Here is a 21,918-nt window from a genome sequence, read left to right on the forward strand (position 1 = left end):
ATATTGTAAGCGAAGCAACACATTTTGGTTGATCTAAAAACCTTCAGTGCAGTCTGTGTTTCTGGGAACAACAGTCTTTATAAGATAAGCCCTTGTTCAATTGCAGGAATGTCAATTTAAAATTATAAAAAAAAGATGTCCCATGTTTTTCTTTTTTCTTGCAGTCTGGTCTATTATAAGAGCCACTTTGTGGGATATCATGGAAACCTGATTAGTTGTACTCTGTCCTTTAATCACACTAGACAGCAAAGATAATCCCAAACTGACTTGTGCAAAAAAATAAGGAGACGGACTGTGATACAGAGGGTTTGACATGGAAGGCCCACAGGAAGTCAAGTGATAACAGATTCCTGTTAAGCTTGATAGAAGTGGTCACTATGAGCTATTGTTTACAAAATATGTAAAAACTATAGACCTAACCTAATGAAATAATATAAATATGTTTAATACTAATCAATATCTGTTTGACATAAAGTCAGATTCTAAAATTTATACATCAATTTTACCGTTGTTGAGGTCATCGAACTTGCATCTGATTGGATTTAAACCAGGTGTTAAAATAGACAGGACACTAATGGCGTCCTCTCAACTAACCAAAATTAAACAAATTGATAGTGAAAATATTTATAACCTTTTTACTATGCAAAACCATTTAAGTGGTCAGAATCTGTGTGGTACAAACTCAATGCGCATTTCTCACACAGAATGAACCAACTGCGCAATTCCAGCTACGCATTTAAAGTTCATTACTGGAAAAATCTCCCCACAAAACCGCAAAAATAAATGTGTCGATTAATCATAACGGAACATTGCTCACGATGGGTGATTCGAAGTCAGACAGTAATTATCTAAAATACATGTGGAGAATTACACGAACTATAAGCGCACAAGTGCACTTCATTTTGAGACCACCAGTAACGATAACATGCAGTTGAGTAAATGAGACAGATGTTGATTCAGTAACAGCCATGACCAATTTAGTGAGGCATATTTGATTCAAATCGTACAGCTTGTAACACTCCAAAGAGAAAGGAAAACTTGAAATTGCATCATATGACCCCTTTAAGGCTATACTCTGTACATCGACGTTTGATGAATTATGGTTTGTGCTTAAAATTAAACAAGCACCAAAAACAGACAGTACATATATTATAGTATAAAAACAGATGGGACAAATAAACAGTACATAAAGGACTTCTCTCACAGATCAGACACTTTTTTTTGTCTAGTATTTCAGAAAGAACTAAATCTAGTCCATGTTGTCTGCAATGTCTGCCCCTCTATCCGTCTTTAAAAAGCACCGTAGTTCAATTACCAGTGACAAACAGCTATTTCTGCTGTGTATTACAACATTTATAGAGTACACAAGTTGCCAGTTATGAGTTGGAAAAGCCAGAAGAGGTTAATAGTGTATACTTAAGTGTACTTAAGCACAAGCCTGTGGACCTATTCCACGAATGCATCTCTAAGCAACACACAACAGGGGACTTCTGGGTAAAATATGGAGGTTAAAGCTAAAATTTGCAGATTTATTTTCTTGGAAAGGACCTTAATCGGGGTACATGCTAATGAATGCATGACTGTACAGTATGTTCTGGTTGTACAGTTGTGTACCTTGGTGTCAAATCATATAGTTGACAAAGGTATAGAAAAGGTCTTTCTGAAAAGTATTCTAGTGCAAAAACAACTGTATATCCAATGAACCCAACCATTTCTGTCCTTCACTTACTCATTTTCCTTTGCATCAGCCTAAATATGGCGTCTACCCCGAAGGTTCATTTATTTAATGTTTACAATCATCTGCCAAATACATTTGGGAATCTATATATACAGTATGACGGTAAATTTCAACCATGATTCACACACATTTTGTTCAAAGAATTTTCATGTTTGTGCATGTTGTCTAACTATTTTTATACTTGTCACTTTATACAGTAGAACAAAATTGCTAACATGACATGTTTACTTTTAGGACAGTCGTCTTGTCAAAACAGGAAAACTTAGGAAGGAAAGCTTAGTGGCATCTCATTTTCCGGGAAAAGACCTTCAGTTACTCTTCTTAGAGGTATTTTCTGGTCACAACTGGATCATAGAAGAACATCTGGGAGACTTAAGTAGTATTTCTCTAATTCCATCTTGTGTGTCCTCACAGTTTGAGATTTTTCTTAGGGTATGATAGTTTATCTTCAAAATGTATTGAAATGCAAAGAATAATAAACCAGGCATCCAAAAACTATTTGATAATTGAGAGATGCACAAGGAATACAAACAGACATATATATTTATGGCAACTGAATATTTCAAAGCTGCTTACATATGTGACCCTGGAGCACAAAACCAGTCTTAAGTGACAATTTTTCGAAATTGAGATTTATTCATCATCTGAAAGCTGAATAAATAAATTTGTTAGGATAGGACTATATTTGTCCGAGATACAACTATTTGAAAATCTGGAATCTGATGGTGCAAAAAAATCTAAATATTGAGAAAATCGCCTTCAAAGTTGTCCAAATGAAGCTCTTAGCAATGCATATCACTGATCAAAAATGAAGATTTTATATATTTACAGTAGGAAATTTACAAAATATCTTCATGGAACATTTACTTCATATAATATATTACATTTACTTAATATTCTAATGATTTTTGGCATAAAAGAAAAATCGATAATTTTGACCCATACAATGTATTGTTGGCTATTGCTACAAATATACCCCAGTGACTATTATTTTTATTTATAGTCTTTAACAGAATATGTAAGGGTTAATGAACAGTCAGCTGGCCACTGTTGCAAGTTCTAAATTATTTATAGTCTACCATATAAATCATTTATTTGATAAATAATGAATCAATGAATGGACATGAAATATTGATATGAGATTAAATTATTTTATTATGTGTGATGAAATCATTCTTACCACTAGGTTTCCTATGACCATGACCAGCATGAAGACCAGAATGCAAAGCGGCTGTCCGGCCACCTCCATACAGTCCCACATGGTCTCGATCCACTCTCCGCACAAGACCCTGAACACGATGAGGAACGAGTGGAAGAAGTCCTTCATGTGCCAGCGAGGAAGGGTGCAGTCGTAGCTGATCTTACACACGCAGTCCTGATAGTTCTTTCCAAACAGCTGCATGCCCACCACAGCGAAGATGAAGACGATGATGGCCAAGACCAGCGTCAGGTTTCCCAAGGCACCCACAGAGTTACCGATGATCTTTATCAGCGTGTTGAGGGTGGGCCATGACTTTGCAAGTTTAAAAACTCTCAGCTGAGGACAAAATACAGAATATATTTCATTCAGTATTGCTATTTTATCAACATGAAATCAAAATTTATCCTATTTACTTTTTAAAGGAATAGTTCACCCAAAAAGAAAATTCACCCTTGTTCCATCCAAGATGTAAATGTGTTTGTTTCTTCATCAGAACAGGTTTGGAGAAATGTAGCATTACATCACTTGCTCACCAATGGATCCTCTGCAGTGAATGGGTGCCGTCAGAATGAGAGTCCAAACAGCTGATAAAAACTTCACAATAATCCACATCTTGTGATGTGAAAAGCTGCATGTTTGTAAGAAACTAATTCATCATAAAAGTGTTTTAACTTCAATTTGTAATTTCTGGCCAAAATACACAATAATCCATAACAATGCTTCATCCAGTGAAAAAGTCCATTCCCATGTTCTCTCTCACATCGAAATCCACCGAATTAATTGTTTAGAATTGTTTGGGACTGTTTTCACTTGTAAACACTATGTGATCTGTGCATATTTCTTTCCTGGATCAGACGAGACATCTTTTTCACTGGAGGAAGCATTATGGATAGAGTTCTCGTATTTTTGCCAGAAGAAACGGTTTAAAGTTAAAAGTATCTTGATGAATTTGTTTCTTACAAACAGCTTTTCACTTCACAAAATGTTGACTGATGGACACAAGTTTTTTGGATTACTTGTAGATTATTGTGATGTTTTTATCAGCTGTTTGGACTCTCATTTTGATGGCACCCATTCACCTCAGAGGATCCATTGGTGAGCAAGTAACGTATGCTAAATTTCTCCAAATCTGTTCAGATGAAGAAACTAACAGGCATACATCTTGGATGTCCTGATGGCGAGTACATTTTTGATCAGTCATGTAATTTGACACAAAAAATATTCTTTGTTTTCAGCTGATGTCACTGTTTCTCATTTAAATTCTCATTTTATTTTAGTTAAAGCATGGCCTATATTCAGTTTTCAGTGTGACTGATGTTGAACTAAAAGAAAGTGTAGCCCACTTTTTGAGATCTCAACTCCAACATGTTTAATCTCACTAATGGATAAAGGATTACTGCTCGGCCAAATATGCACATGTGGGTGAACCATGAAAAAAGTAATTTTTAACATACACACACAGTGCTACTTAACAACAGTATTTATTGCAGTACAAAAGGATGTTAAAAGCTCTGTGCAGCTTTAATCTGATAATGAATAGCAAGACAATTGAGTTCAAAGGGGTCAGACAATTCAGATGGACTGTGCGTGCCGCGTTTGTCATGCAAACTGCATTGTACATCACATAAATAAAACTTTGATGGAGTGTCTATATTAATGCCTTCTAATTACAGACTACAGATACAAATACTGATGTCAGTTTAAGAGGTAAGTTTCAAGATCATTGAGTGTGAATTTGTCCTTTTTTTGGGGATAATGCAATACTGAATTGTTTAAATCTACTTTTAATTTTTTTTTTTTTCAAAATGTTCCTCTCTGAATTATACATACTAATAATTTTTGCTGCCAAAATGAACTATTTTGAATATTGTGATAAATGTTTTTTTTTCAGTTGGCCATAATGACATTTAGTTTTACAATCCTTGTCTTGGGATTTGTGAATATGTGAGTGCATTTGAACAAAAATGGCACTCATTTCTGTGAAACAGTTCAAACACACGCTTCAGTTAACTGATTTAAAACTCTTCAGTGATTCAGTAATTCTTGTCTCTATATAGCATTTCTCATATATTGCACGTGTGGCAATCCTCAGGGTCCAATCTAGTGAATTAACTATGTCTATTTCCAAGCAGAGTTGAAACTTACCAGTCTGAACGAGCGGAGGACAGACAGACCCTCCACGTTGGAAAGGCCCAACTCCATCAGACTCAAACAAACAATAATTCCATCAAAGATGTTCCAGCCTTGCTGAAAGTAATAGTATGGATCCAGAGCAAAAATCTTCAGCACCATCTCTGCCGTGAAGATTCCAGTGAACACCTGGTAAGCAAGAACAAAACTTTACATTTATATCAAAGAAGCACAGAAACAGGGCTGTTTGAGATGCTCAAACACAGTTTTTGAGAGCGCCACTGTTTGTCCTCACCAGGTTTCCAACACTCAGCATGCTGTTGAATTCATCAGTCATGGGATAGTGCTCTAGCGCCATGAACAATGTGTTGAGAACAATGCAAATGGTGATTGCAAGGTCCAGGAAAGGGTCCATCACCATGACTTTAAGCCCTTCCTTCACTCTCAGCCAGGCAGGAGAACATGTCCAAATCAGGTACTTCTTCGCGAATTCATACCAGCATGGAGGACATTTCTGATGGGCCTCTTCAAGTTCTAAGAGGAGAAATGAAAATCATTAAATGAGTAATAAAGAAGAAACCTGGACATTAAGGTGAGCTGATGTTTGATACTTCAGGGGTTTTAGATTAACTGATTTTAAATTTGAATCATCTTTTAGTAGCTAAATTATTTCTCCTTGACAGCCGTGAGATTAAATGGAGAACAATCAGAAACTTTCGCTTCTCCTTATTTGTCTCATGTGGAAAAAGTTTCAGAGAAAGCTCAACAGTCTCAAACTGTGCTCAGATTTGTCAAAGTACAAACGTCAGCAATCAAAAGAGAGAATTCTCAAACATTTCTCATCAAATACTTCTGAGATTCGATGTTGATTTTATAGTTCTGAACTCTTATAGCATGTCAACGACTGTCTCATTTGTTTCTTTTAATTTTTTTCGAAACAATTTTAGTCCGTCACACCGTCGATGACGTCACTGAAGAAGCTGACAGAGCTCAGTCCTCTCTTCCTGCGAGGAGGCGGGACTTCCTCCTGCATGTCGACAGTCAGTTTGGCAGCTGGAGAGGTCTGCTCAATCTTACACACTGGCTCCTGTCAATCAAAGTGAACATCAAAACGTCAAATCTTTTCCAAAACCTAGTGAACACCTACGTAGGTAACTTCCTTCTAAAGCTGTATTCAAACTACAGTGGAACCTTGTAAGTGACCAATTTGAAACGTTCCTCAAAAGCTGCTACTAATGGCACGATACTTTAACAAGCTAACACTCTATTGGTTAACCCTGATATGTGAAATAATAGTCAGAAAAATCAAATTTTTTGAAGATTATTTAATCTTTAGATTAAGTATAAAAAACAGTTTCTGATATTTATATGATCAAAAAGTACAATGGGATTATGATTTATTTTGATGTAGATTTATGTGATATTTTGATTGATTGTAAAATTATACTAAAAGGCCTTTTACAATATTAAAAAGTATGAACTATCAGTTAGAAGACAGAAGGCATGTAGTAGATTGTGTACAACAGGTTTTTCAGCAAAGTTTTAATCGTTAATCACTTAGAGGCCTTAGAAATGTGCATATAATACAGTAGGCTAATTACGATTAAAATAGTCAATTTTTAACCTTTTCATTGAAATGCTTCATTATCAAATTATTATTAATAATCAACACTTTCTCACTTTATCCATCAAGTAGCCATCCTCAACTCTTTTTCATAAGATGGAAGTTGATAGATTTGCCTGGACTTTCTCCTTTATACATTCACATTTAATTTACATTTAATCATTTAGCACACACTTTAATCCAAAGTGACTTGAATAGAAGAAAGTAGAAGCAATCAGACCAACGAGAGAGCAACAACAAGTCTCAGTTAGTCTAGAACAGTGCACATAGCAAGGTGTTTTTTTTAAATAAATGAGACCAAAACGAATAGAATAGAATAGAATAGAATAGAATAGAATAGAATAGAATAGAATAGAATAGAATAGAACAGGTAAGTGCTAGTATTAATTGGTCAGGGGGTGATGGCGAACAAGATGTGTCTTTAGATGTTTTTTGAAAATGGCTAAAGACTTTTTATGTTCTTTGGAGAACAAACATATAGCATTCCAGGAACATGACGGTGAGTAAGTGACATGAATTCCATTTTTCATGTAAAAAATTTGTAATGAGACCATACCGTGTCCTCCCTGACCTTCTCCATGCTGAACGCTGGAACAGAGGTCAGGGTGTGCGGGCCGATGCTGGTGATGCCATTCTGGTCCAGGGAAATGTTAAGTCTGCCATTGAGGGTGAAGGTGGGCATGAACACCTGCGATGAGTGACTCCGGATGCTGCCCGTACGACACTTGTTCCACGGCGTCGCCATGGAACCCGCTCGGCTCCGCCCATCACCGTGGATGCTGTGTTCGTCATCTGCAAAGTCAGCCTCTGAACTGTTGCGCGGCCGGAAGGTAAAGGTACTGAGCTGGCTTCCTCGACGAGTGCTCAGAGGATGGGAGGAGAGAGTGGCTAGGAAAGGGTGAGCTGGCTGGAGGACAGGAGTTTGAAAGAGAGATTAGGGAGTAGATGATAAAAATACATTCATTTAATTATCATTAACTAAAACTAAACTCATAAAAAACTTCATAACCAAATATAAAAAAATAAACATTTATTTCAGCCAGTTGATAATGCAAAATTTCTTATTTTCATTTAGTTTGAGCTGAAGTATTAAAATAAATAAATGATGAACAAAAAATGGTATATAGATTTATAAAATGAATAAGTACTATATAAACATTTAGAAAAAAAAGAGACAAAAACACAGCAAAATTGCTAAAACTTTAAAATTAATGTGAAGACAGAAAATTTGATAATAAACAATTTAAAATGTTAACGAAAATTATTATATCAATGACACTAAAATATTGAAGACAGAAGCAACACTATTTTTACTTTTTATAGAAAATCTGATATATTTTATATTACAATTTTTATTAAGTTTTAGAAAAAAAAAATAATTTTATATATTTTTATTTATGTTGGGATTTAAACTTGGTCATTTTTCCTAATAAACATTTTAGAGACAACTGCTTTTTTTAATCTGGAAAAAGGATTGAGTATACCTTAAAGCCAAATATAAATAAAACAGTTATGAAATAGTACTTACTTTTTCATCAAATGGGTCAAATTTTGGCAAAAAGTTGTCCTCCATCTCCTCTGAAAGTGTTCGGTGGGATCTCGTTCTACTTCGGCATTTCACAGAGTCTTTCCGAGAGAAAGATGACGGAGATAAATCTGCAGCCAGGGCCATCTCAGCCTCCTTTCTGCGCTGTTTTGCTAATGCCTAATTCCAGTGAGAACAGAAAAATCAGATGTGCTTGAGCTTAACTTGCCCTTGAAATTAGATGCAATGCATATAATAATTGTATATACTCATAATTTTTGCAGTGTAACGCAACACATTTTTGTAGGTGCTGGGAAAAGAGCATCATTTCAGTATTTTAAGTTGCTTTCAAAATCAAAACAAAATGTTGTCTGCAATCAACTTTACTTGATTTTATCCACTAGGAGCCGTTAAAGGAAAGGAAAAATGCATCTAGTACTACAAGAAGTTGAGGTTCAGGTAATGAACCTTATTTATTTCTGACAGCTTGTTATAAAGTATTTGTCATATTACACTCTGTTCCTTGCGCAGCTGTTCCATTGCCAGCTGAAACTCTCTTTCTTTTGCCCAGGCCTCTGCGATGGTCGCTTGGTTTTGCTCCTCATATGCCATGGCCACGACAGCCAGGATCAAGTTCACCAGGTAGAACGAACCCAGAAATATCACCAGCACAAAGAAAATCATGTAGGTCTTCCCTGCTGACCGTAAAGTCTGTCATGGAGAGGAAGAAAGACATTTGTAATAATATTTAGATAACAGATGATTATTCCTTCAGTGTCACGGCTGGTACCTGATGGTAGAGGTTTTCCCAGTAGTCTTGTGTCATGAGTCTGAAGAGAGCCAGGAAAGCCCAGCCAAAGGTGTCAAAGCTTGTGTAGCCGTAGTTTGGGTTCCGACCTGTTTTTAAACAGTCAAACCCATCAGGGCACTTCCTGTTTATGGAGGAAACACAAAGATACTTAACAGTGGGAATGACAATGTGATTCAATAAAGAATATAGCATAAAAACATGGGAGAATGTAACAAAAATCTGATCAGATTTAACCCCACGATTTAAAAAACAAGAAATGTTTATTTTTCTTTCTTGAATTGACAGTTTAATGGCAGTAAAACAAATACTTCCATGATGTATAAATATTTTAAAGACAATTTTAAGTGATATGCACTACCGTTCAACAGTTTGGCATCAGTAAAATTTTGTTTTGAAAGTATCTTATATTCACCAAGTCCATATTTATTTGATCAAAAATACAGTAAAATTGGTAAAATTGTGAAATATTATTTCAGTTTAAAATAACTATTTTCTGTTCTAATATATTTTAAAGTGTAATTTATTCCTGTGATGCAAAGCTTAATTGTCAGCATCATTACTCCAGTCTTCAGTGTCATATGATCTTTCAGAAATCATTGCTGAAATCATATGCTGATTTGCTCCTTAAGAAACATTTCTTGTTATTATCAGTGTTGAAAATAGTTGTGCTGGTTCATAATTTTGTGGAAACAACATTTTTCAGGATTTTTGATGAACAGAACATTCAAAAGAATAGCATTTATTTAAAATATAAATATTTTGTAACATTATAAGCATTTTACTGTTACTTTTGATCATTTTAATTACTTATATGGGTATTCCAAACTTTCGAATGGTAGTGCATATACACTGCTCAAAAAAATTAAAGAAACACTTTGAAAACACATCAGATCTCAATGGGGGAAAATATCATGCTGGATATGTATACTGATATGAACTGCGTAATGTGTTAGGAATGAAAGGACGCCACATCGTTTGAAGAAAATTAAAATGATCAGCCTACAGAGGGCTGAATTCAAAGACACCCCAAGAAATCAAAGTGTAAAAATTATGAAGCAGGCTAGTCCATTTTGCCAAGATTTCATTGCAACTAAGTAGTTTGTATGGTTGCCACGTGCTTGTATGCATGCCTGACTACATCGGGGCACGCTCCTAATGAGACAACGGATGGTGTCCTGGGGTATTTCTTCCCAGATCTGGACCAGGGCATCACTGAGCTCCTGGACAGTATGAGGTGCAACATAATGTCCCAGAGGTGTTCTACTGGATTTATGTCAGGTGAGCGTGGGGGCCATTCAATGGCATCAATTCCTTCATCCTGCATACTCTCACCACATGAGGCTGGGCGTTGTTGTGCACCATGAGGAACCCAGGACCAGCGTAGGGTCTGACAATGGGTCCAAGGATTTCATTCCGATACCTAATGGCAGTCAGGGTGCCATTGTCTAGCCTGTAAAGATCTGTGCGTCCCTCCATGTGTATGCCTCCAAGACCATCACTGACCCACCACCAGACCGGTCATGCTGAACGATGTTACATGCAGCATAATGTTCACCACGGCTTCTCCAGACCCTTTCACATCTATCACATGTGCTCAGGGTGAACCTGCTCTCATCTGTGAAAAGCACAGGGCAACAGTGGAGGATCTGCCAATTCTGGTGTTCAATGGCAAATGCCAATCCAGCTCCACGGTGCTGGGCAGTGAGCACAGGGCCCACTAAAGGACGTTGTGTTCAAATATAGAGAAAACCATCTCAGTTCCAGTAAGACAGTACACATAGTCACATGCATTGAGGCCCAAAAGGAATATTATAAGTAAACAGATGGGTATCGAGTTGCAGTTAATTTTTTTCCTCCCATCCTCAGTCCACCTCTCTTTCTCTGTGTTACTATGGTGACATTAAGTTTGAGTGACAGGCCAAGCAGAGGACAGACGCATGACAATCTGACAGAGGGATCATTTAGTAATGGAACTGCCAACAGCTGGACAGCAGAGCCGCAAAACGAGGCCATCTGTAAATCTCTCGCCCAAAGGCAGAAAGAGAGAGAGGCCGTGCAACCATGATCTCCCTGACAATGTGTTCAAACACAGACAGGTTTATATAATACAGTCCAGTACAATACCACGCTCAGAGACGATAGCAATAAAACCTGTCACAAATCTAGAACGTTATTTTAGATGATACTCCTCAAATTTTCTTAAACTGAGAATTGATGACAATTTTATTTTTGAAATATCTTTATGCGCTACTGGTTAAAAGTTTGGGGTCAGTTTATTTTTCATATTTTTGAAACAAGGCTTTTATGCTCACCAAAATTATTATTTTTTTTTATCAGAAACATGGTAAAAACAGTAATATTGTGGGGAAAAAATTACAATTTAAAAGAACAGTTTCCTGTGTGAATATAAAGGAAAACGTAATTTATTCCTATGAAAGCTGAATTTTCAGCATCATTACTCCAGTCTTCAGTGTCACATGATCTTCAGAAATCATTCTAATAAGCTGATTTGCTGCTCAAGAAACATTTCTGATTATTATCAATGTTGAAAACAATAGTGCTGCTTCATATTTTTATGAAAACCATGATATTTTTCATGTTTTGATGAATGGAAAGTTAAAAAGCAGCATATATTTGAAACAGAAATCTTTTGTAACATTATAAATGTCTTCACTGTCACTTTTGATTTTTAATGTGTCCTTGCTGAATAAAAGATGAATAAAAAACATGTTGGCCCCAAACATTTGAACAGTAGAGTATGTATAATTTTATATCTCTGTGCTCTAAACAAAGTCGCATACTTAAGAACTCCATTAAGTCTCATGAGCTATATAAGAGCTTCTTTGAGCAATAAACTTTTTCTGTAAGACACTGAGATCCCTGTCTAGGCAAATCTGAGCACAGTTTGAGACATTTTGAGATATCTTCTGAAACTGTAGTTTTAGTGGGGATTTAGTACTGAATGAGATCTCATTTGTGGTTTTTTTTTTTTTGCTCTTTCCTGTAGATCTGCTCCAGTTCAGCATCAGTTAACAGGTTAAATCCGTGCATTAGTCTCGGGATTGAGGTTGCCATGAGGACGGAGGTACTAAGGTCTCTATAGTAACCGTGTCCTGGAGGTGATTGAAACGATGGTAATAAGAGTGTCTCTGCTGAAGAATTTTGCAAGTATGCAAGCATTTGACAGCAGGCTATTCACACATATATTTGTGTTTCTGTTAAACATAAACTGTGGCACAGACACAGGTGTGCTATTATTAGGCTTAGGCTTATGATTTTCACTTGGTACACTATAAAACATCCAAACAAATCTCACAGACATGCACTGAAGAGACCTGAGCCATATAAGCGCACACATTTGGATTTGTACCAAATGTCATGGGTTAGGATATTTGAAGGTACAAATAACCTGTCATGTTGATAGAGGCTGTTAACACCAGCTCTGCCCACCAATATCTGGTGGAATAGACAACATTACAAAAGACATGTCTCAAACAACAGGAATGGTGGCATAAGATGTAAGGTACGTGGCAGTAATTTTTGATGCAATCGACCCGATTATGAATCCACTTTTTGCCAAACTCGTTCTTCTCTCTTTTCCCATCACATATCATAACTTATAATAACTGGAAAAGCTTTATTAATAAGTTTGAGAGAACCTTACCAGAACGCCAAAGTTCTAAAAACATTCCTTGTTAGCTGGGAAAATATTATTTATACACCAGTGCAACTTTTTTTCTACCAATAATGCAATTTTTACCCATTTGACTTATTTTCCAGAAAATACAATATACAGTATAGTGGCATTTTGACTATGTTTTTGATTAGTCCCCAATTTCTAAAGAAGTGGTTTTACAACAGAAAAGCCAAATGAATTTAAGCCGTATTTAAGCCATACAAATAAGCTGTCTTTGCACATTATTACTTTAATTCCATTCCAAGAGTAATTAATTGGTCTGATTTTAGTGCCTCTAATGTTATATAGGGTGTTTTCTGTCTGTATCTCATTACATGTCATTCTCTATTTCTCATACAGAAAGAGCGAGAGAGAGAGAAAAGAGCAGTGCAAATCCCCAGTGTTCTGTTGTCGTGAAAACAGCCATTAACAAACCTACAAAAGGGCTTAGGAGGGATCAGATGTGAATGTAGAGGGGAAATCCTCTCTGGGATGTGTGCCGTCAGCCGAGGAGAGCACTGATGGGAACTGAAAGTGTTAAACCCAGATCACAGACAGACACAGATCATTGTTTCTTCTTACTGGGTGAGGTTGATATGAGCTATAAAGGCTCATAGAATGAGGTTTGTAGTTATTAAGGCGAGTGAAACTTTGAATAATCTCGAGTAATTACAAAACCCTATGCTAAGTAAAGAAAGCTTGCATTTTGTGCATTTTGTCTAAAAGTTATTCAGTAGTCTGTCCTTTAATTCGGCCAGTAAATTAGTTAAATTCTCAAGTTAAATGCAAAGAAATTGCATCTTGCAATTTATAAAATTCTTCTCTCAGTTGTTCTGTTTTTGGTTTATTTTTGTTTCTGTTCCTCATAATCACTGATACCCCTAACAGTGCAATATTTCACATTAACACAGATGGGTATTTAGCACAATAAAATCCTTGAACTAGCCCTGGCACCGCAAACATCATCCTGTGTCTCTGGTTTTGAACAGTGTTGCTGGGATTTGCAGGATTATGTCTCTGTGCACTGCGCAGACGGAGATGGTTAGTGAGACCCACAATGAAGGACTTTCACTCTTAATTCAGCGGATTATTGGTGTGAGATTGTTTATGCACAAACAAAAAACTCTCAGCGTTCATGAACTGAATACATTACGGTGTTTCTTTTGAAGTGGAATTCTTTTAATGCAGTCATTTTTTTAAATAAATGAACAAAACTTTTGCTCATTTAAAACCTTTGCAGCAATTGAAATAATTTAAAAAGGAATAAACTGTAGTCTCACTTCACTCTTCCACAAATTAAGGCCTAAAAGGTTATAAATTCGGAGCAGAAAGTCTTAAATTTAAAAAAAAGTCAAGGCATTAAATGTTGCATGCACTGCAAAACAGATTAATACATTCCTCTGTAGTTTTTCTTTCCAATACACATTTCTAAGCATCCTTAAACCAAGATACATTTACTTGAGATGCAAAATTAAGTCTTGTTTTCTGAGAAACTGGTTGGTTACTAATGGGCCTCAGTCAGTGTCTGTGATATTCTGATCTCTAGATATGGCTCAGGTCCCTCCTTTAATGCAAGCCTGTATATTTTCACCAGTTTTTTTTTTTTTCATTCACCAAGTAGAAATCATAAGTGATTACTTAGTAAAGTAATAACACCTCTGCTCAACAAGACACCTGTTTTGAGGAATGGTTCATGTCATGTCCGCGCACAATAGTATCACAGTAATCCTCAATGCATCAGTGCACTCGGAGATGTTTAGGAGGGTGCATCATAACCTCCTGCCTCTTTCACATGAGAATCACTGCAGGTTTATTAGCTTAGAGGTTAGTTAAGGTTAGTGGTTACTAGACTGCATGGGACTGGTTACCCTTTAGGTGTCACATGAGGGTTGGTTTGAGCTCTAAATGAGAGGACTAACATTGGGGATAGATTAATAGTGCATTTTGGGTAAACCATCTAGCAACATATTGTTTTTTTTAATATTTATTTTATTTAATTTTATTGAGGTTGCTTAAAAGCATTGATGCAATTTTTTTTTTTTTTTTGATGTTTGCAGCGTATAGAGACAGCTATGTTAATTCACTCTGATGAGTGTAAATGCTGCGATTTATTTATTTGATTATCAGGGGTGTGTTATTTTAGTGTCACTAATATATTATTGCTTTTGTCAATATTTTAAGTTAGATTTTATTTTTATAGTTTCTGTTTTAATTTTTAGTTAAAGTTTTGGTAATTTTGTAGTGTATTTTTTTTATTTTTCTTAATATAATTTTAAAATGTCTGTATAGTGTTAGTGTTAGTTATTTTAGTACTTCAAATTAAACTAAATTAAAATTGATGAAGAAATAACTTTTTTAAATTTTCTATATTTTTATATTCTATATTATTTTCTAGATTTTATATTAATATTCTATTTATTTATTTGATCTTACTATATTTTATGTTTTAATTTGTTTCCTGCCTTTTTTTATTGTCTTTTAGTTTTTAGTTAAATAACTCGTCTTTGGGAAACCTGTATGAAAACCCGTATTTTTATTTTATTTTAACTATTTTTTTTGCAAAACTCTTCCTAACATTATAATAGGGCTTTAAAGCTTGCTCTCTCAATGACAGCTGCTTATTTTGTCATATCATGAGAGATTAATGTGGTGAACTATCACAGACCTCCGATTATATGCCACATGTCACCATGCTGACCGCTCTGTGTCCTCACACACAGAGACAACACTGTGTGTTCTCAGATAAACCATCATCACTTTTAGGATTTATGGAAATTATAGCAGCACCATGGCTGTGTTTCATTTCATATTAATAACAATGGGCTTGATGAGCTTTTGGTATACTGATACTGAGAGATTATCTATGAGGCCGAGCTGAAGCAAGCAGTTAGATCTACATGGTCACTTTGTACAGAAATTATTAATTAGAAATTTTATATTCACTAATTCACACTCTAAAACCTTGTTGGATTTTTTTATATGTATTTAGTTAGTTGGATTACTTAAGCATCGTTGCTGTTTTATCATATTATTGAGTCATTGTTTGATTTTTATTTTTTGTAGATTTTGTATAGAGAAAAAAAACTCAATTACTTTTGCAAAACACGTCAGACTGAGAGTTGTTAATCACAGAAACCTTGATTCAGGGTTCTTATTGTTAACTCATCATAAAAAGAGCGGTATTGGAAACTTGTGATGGTTTTTGTTGAGAGGATATGTTTAAATATTGTTGTAATGTGTACTTGTTGTATTTTGAAATTCTGAACCTTCATTAGTTAAGAAGTCCTTGATGGAGAGCCAGGTCTTGTTGTTACAAACGAAGCTCCCGTTTCCAGGGTAGGTGGAGTTAATGCAGTGGGCGGGGCTACGGACACACTTCTGTCGTAGGATTCCCATAAAGAGCTGTAGACCAATCAGAGCGAAGACACTGAGACAGAAAACAGAGAGGATCATCACGTCCGCTAGCTTTTTAACCGACTGGATGAGAGCACTGACAATGGTCTTTAAACCTGAAAAAATAAAAAAACAAAAATTACATTCAAGTAAATAAGTTTATTGGCTTATCCATTGCCTGTATGAAAGTAAAGTGGATAGCGGGACTGAACTCATCCCTCACCTGGGATCACTGATATAGTTTTTAAAGCACGCAGAACTCTGAACGTCCGTAATGCTGATACATTGCCGAGGTCCACAAACTCTGTCACATACCTGGGGGAAAAAAACAGCAGTCATTCTCCAAGAGAGCTCAGTTCTTTAAAATAGTGCAAAAAGTGTGTGCACTGATTTAAGTTCATGCAAAGTTATGATCCTTTTGACTCACACCTCAGACATGTGAGACTTATACACACTTATACACATAGTAAACTTTCGTCTATTAAAAGCATTTTTTCTATGAATTGAAAAAAGCTAAAAAATAAAATAAAATAAATATTAGATGAAATAATTTAACTAAAAGAATATTAGAAATATTGCCAGACCAACCAACTGAAATTTTAAGTTGAAACTTTCAGGAACTGAAAGTTTAAGTTGAAAAACTGAAAGAACAAAAACTGATACATATGCACATAACAAAATTACTAATAAATTAAAATTTAAACTTAAAATATACTACTATATACTACTTTCAAAATAGGAATAAAAACTATAATGTGTATTATTATAATGTATGTATGTTATAACATATAATATATTAATAATACTAAAACACCAGTCTTGTTTTGTGTTAATCACCTTGTTCCTGTGGGTGAAAGAAAAAAAAACATCATTTTTTTAATATCTTTATGCATATCATATGTAAGTTAATTAAGTACCTTCTTTACATAGTCATGACAGGATATAACTTTACACAGACAAGGCAAGTAATTAATTTATCACACTAGTTTCATGTTAACATATGTAATGGTTGTCTTGTGGCTATATTTTTGAGACTATGTAATTTATTGTTTTACCTCACTGCATTACCCCATAGACTTCTACTTTAACTGCTTTTTGTTCAAAATATTCCCTGTGGTTATCACATTTCACACAAGCTGTATAAAACAGCATAACTTGTACTAAAACTGGAACATTCCTCAAAAATCTTTATATGCCGCCTCTTTCTCCCCACAGTATTTCACTAGTTAACAGCTTTGCCTGAGGATGTGACATTTGAAATCTACTCCATCTCCTCGAGATTTTACACAAAGAGGCACCACAATAATCTAATCAGCTGTGCTTTATTAGCTTTGACCATTTTGCTAAATTAATAACAAACAGGGTTGATATTTTGGTGTCAGTCACACACCAGCCTACTACTCTCACTGTGACAATGTCATAAATAATAATTAGTATATAAATAATCATATAAAGTTAATTGATTTATTTTTGTAAGAGCCACAAATGTCAAGGTTTCTTGAGAAAGAGCACATCTGACATTTATCTTACCCTACAAAAGTACAGATGTAAAGCATTAAAGGAGATAAACCCTCTAAACTTTGGAAGGACAAACTAGAGCAGTTTGTTAATGAGGGGAAATGTTCGTCCTGCAGTACCCTGTCTCTCTCGTTCAGTTAATCCACTCCTCTGATTTGGTGGAGCTTTAATGCTGGATATTTAGGTCACCTGACAAATCCCGATCTGGATACCTGCATTCCTTGATTTACATCTTTCTTGGTTCCTCTATCTTTAGATTCACACTCAACTGCAGTCTCGGGTCTCAGTGGTTTGGTGTTCAGCACCATGGACAGCTCCATGAATAACTCTATCTCATGGGAATGTGATCTGCTGATTTCTACTTTTGTTTCTAAACCCTAGTTCATATTTCCAGTCAAATATATTCACACACAGCAATTTGAATATGAATAAGATCCATTAACATTTCCAAACATTTCAGTGAATTACAACTTAAATTTCAGTCTGCTGTTTACACAAATAAGTCACTTGAACTGTTCTCATGATCCTTTCTGGCGGTGTTTTGTAATTTATGAAACATGGTAGTGTAAGTCACTGTCCACTTTTTAGATTTAAAAATGCAGTATAAACAATAAGCTAAATTTCTCCTTTTATGTTCCAGGAGTAGAAAGAAAGTCATACAGGATTGGACTGATATGAGGGTGAGTAAATTATGGCACAGTTTTTATATTTGTGAACATTGTTTCAGAATGCCCAGTACTTATCCAGGATGAGAAAATTAACCCTGTAAAGCCTGACATATAAAATAATAGTTGGGAATGTTTTTTTTATTATTATTATTATAAATGGAACAGTGAATCAAACCTCTAGACAATTTTTTTTTTATTTTTGTTATGTATCATATTTGATACATCAGGCTTTTTTATGGCTCATTTTATATGATATAGTTATAATATTGAGTCAAAGTAGGAAAAAAACACCTCAGTTTTATTCAGAGGCCCAATTTGGTGCAGATTCTGATATTTATATGGCCAAAAAGTAAGTTCTGATGGCTTGTAATTTAGAGATCTTTATAACAGTATAGCAGATACTTATATAAAATGCACATAAATATCAGTTGTCGCTCTGGATCTCCTAACAATGTCTTAATAAGATATTTATATGCTTAGTTTTATGATCAAAACATACATTGCAATGCAATAGAATGGTGACTGAGAGATGATCAAATAAACGTTCCTCAAAGCCTGTTGATCATATTTGACACTCACATTTTAGCATGATTTTTCTAAAAACATGATGTCTGGATAATCAAGTAAACCTACTCGTGTTTGTCTTGAAATATTACTAACAATATTAAAGTTATTCTTGTATTTACTTTATAAAAAATTCAGTAAAGGTTTCTCAGCAAAGACACCACAAGCTGAAGCTGGATGTTTTATAAAATGATACTAAAAGGCCTTTTACTTGCTAAAAAAAGCATAAACAATCAATCAGAGAACATAAGGCATGTAGTAAATTGTATACAACATTGTGTACAATCATTCCTAGTTTTTAGAAATTTGCTATCAAATATGATACATGGGGTTAATAAAAGCAAATGGCAAACTCACGCCATGACGATGACGCTGAAATCCAGCCAGTTCCATGGGTCTCGGAGGAAGGTGAAGGGCTCTATGCAAAACCCTCTGGCCAAGATCTTTATAAGAGACTCAAACGTGTAAATGCCAGTGAATGTATACCTGCATGAATACAAAAGCAAACAACTAATTACACTGAGTTGCGTAGCTAGCTGTGGACTTGCCGTGTAACATGCATGAAGTTCGCTCAAGGATTATTTTGACGCATGTGGTGAATCGTTAACATGCTGCATGCTCAGATTCAATCTGTTAGAAATCTATTTCATGCATGCATATGATGTTTGATGGGAGCTGGGTCATCGTGGCCTTGTATTAGGGCATCTAGAGGTATAATCAGTGAATATGGAAACTCTGGTCATCTGTTAAAAACTAGGCCACGGCTTAGACCCGGAAACCTGCGCTATGCAGCTTTAGCTTAAATTTAACACTGTTACGCTCCCATGTGAATGAGCTGCAATGCTATAGCTCTTCAAAATATAACAGGAAGTGACATCATGGGAATGTGGCATTCCTGATGCTGCAGGCAGAATGGTGAAGATGTGACTCTTACCAATGCGGTCATCAGGACCTTAAATTAAGATGGAAACTCTTTTTAGCATTTCAGTAAAGATTCTGAAGCACTTATGAATGCTAACGTTACAGTATGTTCTTGTGCATTAAAGTCAACAATAAATCAGAATAAATGCACACTTATTTCTCAGTAAATATCTTATTTCATTCAGAAATGCATAATTTTGGAAGTGTTGTGAACATTTCACATTGACATTAAAATGCATGAGTGGAATTTGAGTGGAGTTTAAAATGGTGAACAAATATCAATATTTACACAGACATATTCTAGAGATTACCAAAATGATGATTAATTAAATATTTTCTACAAAACAGCATTTGTGTGTGTTTTTTTTTTTTTTTTTTTTGTTTGTTATTCTGTTATGGTAAAAAATACTAAATAATTATTATTGTATTATTAATTTATTTTATTTATTGTTGTTTTGTCAATACAGACAGACTAGTAGTACATTATTTTTAAAAAACACATTACATTTTTTCTTGTTTGAAATAAGGTAAAATGTCATTGTATTAATGAATAATTAAGGTATGGCTGATGAGTATCATTAAAAAAAGAGCATGAGTGCCAATGTGTCTGTTTTTAGAGTTTAAAATGATGAACAAATAAGAATATATACAGACATCCAGAGATCACCAAAATGATGATTAATTATTATTATAATTAAAAAAAAAACAGTTTAACATTTTTAGTGTTTGTGATGTTATGGTAAAATATGTATAGATTTGAATTCATTTATTTTAAGTTTTTTTTTTGTTTTGTTTTTTTGTCAACACAAACAGTTTAATCATTCATAATTATTTTTAAAAAAAAAATGTGACCTTCTTTGAAAAAATGGCAATATTAGTTAATAAACAAAGTATTTTAATTTTTAGCTTTAATATCTGTATTTGTTAATGATTATGGTATGAGTGACAAGTTTAATTTAGAAAAAAAGAGCATGTGTGCAAAATCTTTAAATTAAATATGGCCCTGTTTTTAGAGTTTCAATCAGTGAACAAATAAGAATATCTTAAAAGACATCTTCTAGAGATCACCAAAATGATGCAATAGTAGTAGTAAAATACATAATGTAGACTGTATTTTTAAATATGCATAAACATTTAAAAACAGAATAACGGGATTGCTTACTCTAGGTATTTGGTCCACAGCGGAGGATCCGACATGGCCATGAAGCAACAGTTTGTCAAAATTGTGCACATGATGAACAAGCTAAACAAAGTGAACAAGTTAAGAAAATGAGCAGCAGTTCAAGGTTGAGTTGAATCAAGAATGCCTGAAATATTACAGTTACTTTTCTGAAACTGAATTAAGATAGCAAAAAGCATGCAGAATAGTACTGAGAACTTGGACTGAAGGAATGCTCTATAGCATTTTTCTGTTCAGCTTACTCAGATTATATACATTATTTTCAGTTAAAAAATTCTTTGCAATTCGGTACATTTTGTCTAACCCTGCCTATCACTATTGACCTCCGAGTTTAAGCATAAATTGGAAATCTGGAGATGTCAGACATCATTTATCGTATGACAGAATGACTGTGACAAGAGTTACGGATGACCTTCTGAAACATCACCCAAGTAAGTTAAATTGAGATCAAACTACACAGTAAATGAGGACTTTGCTATTATCTAGATCTACGTCATGTCTTAAAAGAAGCTTTGAAAGAAGTTGCTAGCCTGCAATATTCATGATGTCATTTCTGTTTATCATAACTGAAAATATGGAAGGATTTTCCCCCAGTGATAGGCAAGCATCTGTTCCTTTACTCTGTTTTCTGTATTCTGTATGTGAGGTTTTAATAGAGCCTGAACATGGACTCAGTGTGGGGATTTTCAGAGCCTGTGGCATTTGGGGATAACACAAGATATCGCTGGCCCTATCTGAACTGCTTATAATAAACATCCAGTCAGAGGACACGGCATAGTGTTTAAACTACAATTGTGTTGGAAAATGCTCTAAAGTCTTGCTAATATCTGGAAAATTTAGTATGGATCATGTTCCTAATAACTTAACATCATCTTATTAGCACTTTTGAAAACTTTTTTTCTTTGTAAATTGCTTAAAGCATGAAAATCTACATTGTTAAAAGATTATAAGATTGTTTAAAGGATTATT

General features: G+C 34.8%; 2 protein-coding genes across 2 annotated transcripts in view; both read right to left on the reverse strand.

Moving 5' to 3' along the window:
* Positions 1–9,147, reverse strand: part of LOC109112823 (sodium channel protein type 4 subunit alpha-like) — a 25,485-nt gene extending 16,338 nt beyond the window's left edge. Inside the window, exons 1-8 of the mRNA XM_042719045.1 lie at positions 9,009–9,147; positions 8,732–8,929; positions 8,222–8,398; positions 7,250–7,600; positions 6,027–6,156; positions 5,365–5,603; positions 5,085–5,258; positions 2,919–3,275 (exon numbers count right to left, since the gene is read on the reverse strand). Of these exons, the coding sequence (XP_042574979.1) occupies positions 2,919–3,275; positions 5,085–5,258; positions 5,365–5,603; positions 6,027–6,156; positions 7,250–7,600; positions 8,222–8,398; positions 8,732–8,929; positions 9,009–9,044 (1,662 nt within the window). The 5' untranslated portion in view covers positions 9,045–9,147. The remainder of the gene's footprint in view (positions 1–2,918; positions 3,276–5,084; positions 5,259–5,364; positions 5,604–6,026; positions 6,157–7,249; positions 7,601–8,221; positions 8,399–8,731; positions 8,930–9,008) is intronic.
* On the reverse strand, positions 9,139–21,179 carry LOC122136322 (sodium channel protein type 4 subunit alpha-like). The gene is made up of 7 exons (XM_042719186.1): positions 20,932–21,179; positions 19,206–19,334; positions 16,322–16,413; positions 15,972–16,214; positions 10,635–10,746; positions 10,356–10,527; positions 9,139–9,150 (listed from the first exon to the last, which is right to left on the reverse strand). Exons 1-7 carry the CDS (start codon positions 21,000–21,002, stop codon positions 9,139–9,141), a joined length of 831 nt encoding a protein of 276 aa, XP_042575120.1. The 5' UTR covers positions 21,003–21,179.
* Between the last annotated feature and the right edge of the window lie 739 nt (positions 21,180–21,918).

This window comes from Cyprinus carpio, chromosome B2, assembly GCF_018340385.1.
Source record: "Cyprinus carpio isolate SPL01 chromosome B2, ASM1834038v1, whole genome shotgun sequence".
Classification (NCBI taxonomy): domain Eukaryota; kingdom Metazoa; phylum Chordata; class Actinopteri; order Cypriniformes; family Cyprinidae; genus Cyprinus; species Cyprinus carpio.

Excerpts from the sequence above, each read along its gene's own strand:
- LOC122136322 (XM_042719186.1), bottom strand. The coding sequence starts at position 21,002 with ATGTGCACAATTTTGACAAACTGTTGCTTCATGGCCATGTCGGATCCT. Across the intron at positions 16,215-16,321 it reads AACTATATCAGTGATCCCAG|GTTTAAAGACCATTGTCAGT; the intron begins GTGAGGGATGAG and ends TTATTTTTTCAG. Across the intron at positions 10,747-15,971 it reads GGACTTCTTAACTAATGAAG|TGGGCCCTGTGCTCACTGCC; the intron begins GTTCAGAATTTC and ends AACGTCCTTTAG.